The sequence below is a fragment of the Pteropus medius genome, unplaced genomic scaffold (genome assembly GCF_902729225.1).
Source record: "Pteropus medius unplaced genomic scaffold, Ma_sr-lr_union100, whole genome shotgun sequence".
Taxonomy (NCBI): Eukaryota; Metazoa; Chordata; class Mammalia; order Chiroptera; family Pteropodidae; genus Pteropus; species Pteropus medius.
This window is the reverse complement of record NW_024345861.1, coordinates 5,791,023-5,796,903: the sequence shown is the minus strand read 5'-3', so window position 1 is coordinate 5,796,903 and position 5,881 is coordinate 5,791,023. Positions and strand designations below refer to the sequence as shown.

Below are 5,881 nucleotides of genomic sequence, written 5' to 3'. Positions count from 1 at the left end.
AAAAAAAGTCTCTTTGACCCACAGGAGAAAAGCGCTTCGGTCCTTCTGCTTGTGGTCGGAGGGAAAGAATGAAAAGAGTGAAGAGCGGATTAGAGAGCACGGTCCTCAGCGTGCCCCCGAATCTGATAAGGAAACGTTGGAGGCGGGAAATTGCCCCTCAGCCCTAGCTCCAGAGCCTCTCTGGATGAGTTTCGATGTTTTCCCTTAGGCCGCAGGCGGGAAAATGGGGGTGGCTCGGGAAAGTCAAAGGTGTTTTTTTAAACTGAGGCTGGGAGGCAAGATCAAGTCTATGCTTCGACTATCCCCAGAACCACACTGACTATCGTCAGGAGTCTGGAAGGATGCGGGTCGAGGAGAGAGCTCCTGGACCATCCGACGTTTGGAGGCATAACAAAGATCTGGGCGCTGGCAGAAGCTACGGAAGTCTCTCCAAGAGTCTAGACATCTTTTAAGACCTCCGGATGTATTTGATAATTTTCTTTTCCGTTTTACCTACTGCTTATTGTTTGTATTTCTAGATGGCCTTCCTGATAAAGATCTCCAAGCGCTATTCTTGCGATTTCCCCCCTTCTCTCCCCCACCCCCAATTCCTGGGAGAAGGACTCGAGAAGCTTTGGGGCGAAGAGAGGACTGGTGGCGGCAAGAAGCGAAGGGAGGCACGGGGGACAGAGGCGGGGAATCGAGCAGGGGTTTCTTAAGAGTGACGCGGCCCTGCTCACTGGGCTGCTCTTCTGTCCGCAGGGGTGCCGGTCCCCGCGCTGTTTCCGCACCCGCCGCACGCGGAGCTGCCCGGGAAGCACTGCCGCCGCCGCAAAGCTCGCACGGTGTTCTCCGACTCACAGCTGTCTGGCCTGGAGAAGAGATTCGAGATCCAGCGCTACCTGTCCACGCCAGAGCGGGTGGAGCTGGCCACAGCCCTCAGCCTGTCTGAGACGCAGGTGGGCCTCCCCAGAAGGAAGCCCTGATCTCTGCTCCAAGCTCCTCTCCTCTCAGCTCCTAACCCGTTCTCGACCCACATTGGAGTTCCTGCGTGGGAATGACCCCGCGCCCCTTAATTTTAGGCATCTCCAAAGATCCTTAGCCCAAATACCGACACTTCCAACCTCATGTCGGTCTTAACGAAGTAAAATCTCTCCAGCGGGCTCTGGACATGGAGGAAAACTCCTTGGGTGATTCTGAAGCTCACTCCCTGTTCGAGAAGTGTCATTTCCGTGTCTTTCCCACTCCTCTTCGCTCAGGGCAGTAACCCGTGTCAGACATAGAATAAGAGATATGACCGTGTTTCTTCTCCTGAGAGAAGCCCACACAAGTTTTTTTCTTATTTTAATTTCTCACAGCTGCAAGTCTTCAAAACTATACCACTCCACCCCACTATAATTTAAGCTTCTCCCTATTACCCTATCCTGAATGGAAGATCTCTTTATCTTCCTCCAGATGCTATTCACCTGAAATCTCAAAACTCTTTCCTCCACTCCCTCTCTCATCTTTTATGTACTTGCAGACTCACCTTGTTGTGAAACCATTATTCCTGCCAGGCCACAGTGATTTTTTTCCTCTGAGGGGAATCAGCAAGTTTGACTCTCATCTTCCTGGCCAGGAGTCTTGCCGGACCAGGTGTTTAGATGTCATAATCGGAAGAAAGTAGTTTGAACTTAAAGGAGACTTCCATGACGAACTTACTATGAGTAATTGTAATTAATAACAGAATTGGTATTTACTAACCACACCATTTTGATTCTCACTTTTATTTTGGGAAACTATTTTGTGGGAGCCTTCGTATGTTTGATTTTCATTCAACCTAAGATGATAACTTGTGAGCAGTTCAGGTGCGATCTAACTCAATGGTGAGACTGTCCCAGCTCTTGAATGATTTGTCAATAGATTGCGGTCCATTTCCCCAAACTCTAGCAATCCCTAATCCCTCGGATTTTAGCTCAGCAACTATCGGTCTGAAGGAATAACATGGTTTTATTTTTTTTCTTCCCCCAAATCAGGTGAAAACATGGTTCCAGAACCGGCGGATGAAGCATAAAAAGCAGCTAAGGAAAAGTCAAGACGAGCCCAAAGCTCCGGATGGACCCGAGAGCCCCGAGGGCAGCCCCGGCGGCCCAGAGGCCGCATCCACCGAGGCTCGGCTCGGTCTGCCCGCTGGCCCCTTCGTGCTGACGGAGCCGGAGGATGAGTTGGACATTGGGGACGAAGGGGAGCTCGGCTCAGGGCCGCAAGTGCTCTGAGCAGCCACACGGGGGGAGGTGGGGAAGAGACCGCGGGGCGGGCGCTGTTCCCTCCCGTACCTGAAGACTCGGGCGGTCCTCGGAGTTCGGCTCCTGGAAGACAATACACACCTGTCCGCCCTCCAACCCGTCTTGAATCGGCGCGGTCGCGGCTCGACCTCTCGTCCTCCTACCCCTCTAGCCCGCGAGTCCACGCCGGGGCGCATGTGCGCTGGGGCAGCTCTTCCCCGCGCCGAGAGCGGCGCAAACTGGAACTTGGGCTCTCAGCTCTCTAATTCGGTGGGAGACGTTTTCTCTGCCGGGATCGCCCACCCCCTGGACCCCCACCTCTCAGCCACCTGTCCCCAGCTCTGTCGTGCAGGTCCGCAGCCTCTCCGCTCGGACCCTTTGCCCTTCCTTGGGGAGCCGGATTGGCTGCAGGTAAGGCGCCGGGTGTCTGGGCTCTCTGCTCTGCAGTAACCCAGGCAGAGCCACGACCTGATTCTTAACATGTCCATGCTTGGAGGGACTCGCGCGCTGCTCGCCACTAACCTCCCACTTGGGTCCCCCTACTCCCATCTCTAACTCAAATACTAAAGCGTCTCCATTCCTTTTAGAGCTGCGCTTCGGCTCTCTCCCATCGCTGTTCCCCTCAAGAGCTGGCGGTTCTGCTCCTTGGCATCCTTCCTGAGCTTGTGGTTCCAAGCACCGCAGCTCTTTACTCTCCCCCTCACCCCTATCCCAGATCCCGTGCCCCACACTGAGCGGTGCCTGCGCTCCGCGAAAAACTTGGGCAGAAAAACTCAGCAGTTTCTGCTCCCCAACCCTGTTGCGCGCCTGTCCCGCAACTCTTCCACGTCCCACGGCCTGACATTTTAAAAGTGAGTGTTCCCCAGGTTGTGTGTGGAAATACTCGTTCTCATTATATTTTAAAGGAATGTGGAGTTTTAGCTAGACTGAGGCTAAAGGGGAAGAGGCGTCCCCTTCCAGGCGTGCACCTGTTTGGGGGCTACTGAGGTTGGGCAGGAATCTGATGGGCTATGCGCGTGTCCACTCTCTCTTTCCCCTGGGAAGTCTCCTACTCTCCTGCGTTTACAGCCTCTTTAGATAATAAAGGCTAGCGGGCATAACTGGGAGTGAACGCGAGTTTCTGGAACCCTTTTGTTACCGTGTGCCTCTGCACACGCCCCCTCCTCTTCGCCCCAGGCAGTTTCCTGTTCTGGGAGAGAATGAGCAAGGCTAACTCTTGACCTTTTGTTAACGTACTCCGTCTCTCCCACCCTGATTTTTCAGTTTTTAATAGTTTAATAGTCTTGAGTTCCACCTATGTGGAAAAGGTCACCGCAAATATTTTTGACTATGAAATAAGAGACAGAGCTCTCTTGATAAGTCTAAAATTATACTAACAAATTAGATGTTGACAAAATATACCCAGTATACTTATCAAAGATAGCAGCCCGGCCACGGGCGATCTTTAGCTCTGCTTGTATATTTAGGTAAGTGAGCCCAGGAAGGCTGGAAAAGAGAGTTGCAAGGTGGAGTCATGACTCTTTGCTTTTAATGATGAATAATAATTACAGGCGCACCTGGGAGATACTGCGGTTAGATTTCAGACTGCTGTAATAAAGCGAGTATTGCAATAAAGCTAGCGGTAAGCTTTTACTGGTGGAGGGTCTTGCCTTCAGTTTGCAAAACAAACAAACAAACAAAAAAAACCCAAAACAAAACAAAAAACGCAACACCTGCGAAGAGCAATAAAACGAGGTACGCCTGTATATAGCCAACAGCGGTATGAGCTTAGGTTACAATTAATCTTTTTTGGTTCCTCATTTCTCTAAGAAGATGAATTCTAAAGATCCTTCTAGATATAAATTCTATGATTCCATAGATGTAGGTAGGGGTAGGCTTTTTTTCTTTCTTTTTTTTTTCTTTTTCTTTTTTTTTTTTTACAGCAGGCTTGTTCAGGGAAACATTAACTTAAGCAAAGTATCAGAGTGAGACCTTTATCCAATCTGCATTATTTAGGAGGCAAAGCTATTGCTTTAAAAACATAAGCATTGTAATAGCTATTTGGATTTTCCAAAGTGCTCTTTATCAATCAACAGTCTTGTGAGTAACAAACAAAAATTATCTTTCTCTTTCATAGTTAAGGAAATTGGGGGGCTTGGCAAGATTGTAGGATGTACCCATGAAATCAGGACTAGTTAACAGCCAAAGCACAACCACAAAAATCTATTTTGACTCCTTGTTCATTTCTCTGCCCTGCATACTTTTTTTTCTAGTAACAATGCATTGATTAGCATTTTGCCTCTATCACTTTATAAGAACACCTCTCTCATTTACTTAGCATAGATGTGTTATTAAAAGCAAAAGCAAATTTAGGCTCAGATATTTTCTTTCTCTTCTTGTTCAGATAATGACAGTAATTTCAAGGCAGGAATTTTTGACAAATGTTTTACAATAAGACAAAAGACTTGGTTATAGGAAAAAAAATGATTTGTGAATAAGAACGTTCTTGGTACCCTGGAAGGGAAAGTAGATACTATTACACAAGGGGAAAAAAATCTAATTCTTCTAATTCCAGGAAGAACAGTTACTAAAGGAGATTTGGGAAGATTTTTTTCTTTTTCTTTTTGCATTTTATGCAAAAATTCAGGTTTTATTTTTTACTTATTCTTACATTGGTGAGAACTAGGGAGAATTTCTTTAAAAAAATACTTTAGATGGTTAACAAACCCCAAAGCATGGAGATATTTATCTCTTCTCCTGTCTTCACAAGAAGATGCCAGGGCTTATTTTGGGTCTAAGAGGAGCAGATTAAGTATATTTTATGACTCATTGAAAAGACAGGTAGTTAGGAAGCTTTGTTTGTATAGGCACAGTTCTACCTGGTTGGAGGCAGGATAAATCTTGGAGCCCAGAGAATGGCTATATCTTTGATTCATGAGCATTGAACATGGAAAGACGCTCATTCTGCCTCATCCTGGTTCTCCCTTTGTGGCTGTTCCTGGTGAGATTAGGTGGGAAGAGGAGAGCTCTGTCCTGCAGCACAGTTTTCTCATCAGACAGTATCCCCTGAAATTAGTGGCAAACAATTCAATAGCAAAGTTCTCTTCATTTTCTTTTTCTTTTTTTCTATTTTTTTTTTTTTAATACATAGGGAGTTAGTGATGATAGTAGATAGACACGATTTAGTCTCAATTTAATGTAACATGACAGCACTTTTTGTTTTTGGCCTTCAATACTGATCAAAGCCTCCAATGGCTGGAAAAGTATTTTGTCTGAATTATCCAGCCTGTCTCCTCAACTCAATTTCACTAGGTGGTCAATATCTGACCAAACCACATTCATTATGATATAATAAAAAAGATACGTAAGTGTCATTCTGAAGAGTCAAAAATATCTTAATCTCAATGTGGGAAAGTTATCCTGTATATAATCTTAAATGTAGTAAGTAATTTGTTTCATATTTGCTCTTAATGCTGTTTCTGATGTACTTCATTTCATAGCATTTCAGAGAGGGACTCAATAATATTTTTGCTCACACAACACAAGAATATGAGGAAGAAACAACACACCATTCAGCCCAGTATTAAGCTGAGATTGGCACTAAGAAATGATTAATTGGAATTCATAACACCACTTCAAAAGATAGAGGACTGGCTTGT

The 5,881-nt window shown here is 46.3% G+C and overlaps 1 protein-coding gene across 1 annotated transcript; it reads left to right on the top strand.

Moving 5' to 3' along the window:
* Positions 1-740: 740 nt before the first annotated feature.
* BSX (brain specific homeobox) lies at positions 741-2,569 on the top strand (the record flags this gene model as incomplete). Its single annotated transcript, XM_039874734.1, has 2 exons — positions 741-938; positions 1,995-2,569. Coding segments are annotated over 2 exons (438 nt in total), but the record flags the coding sequence as incomplete, so codon positions are not given.
* Between the last annotated feature and the right edge of the window lie 3,312 nt (positions 2,570-5,881).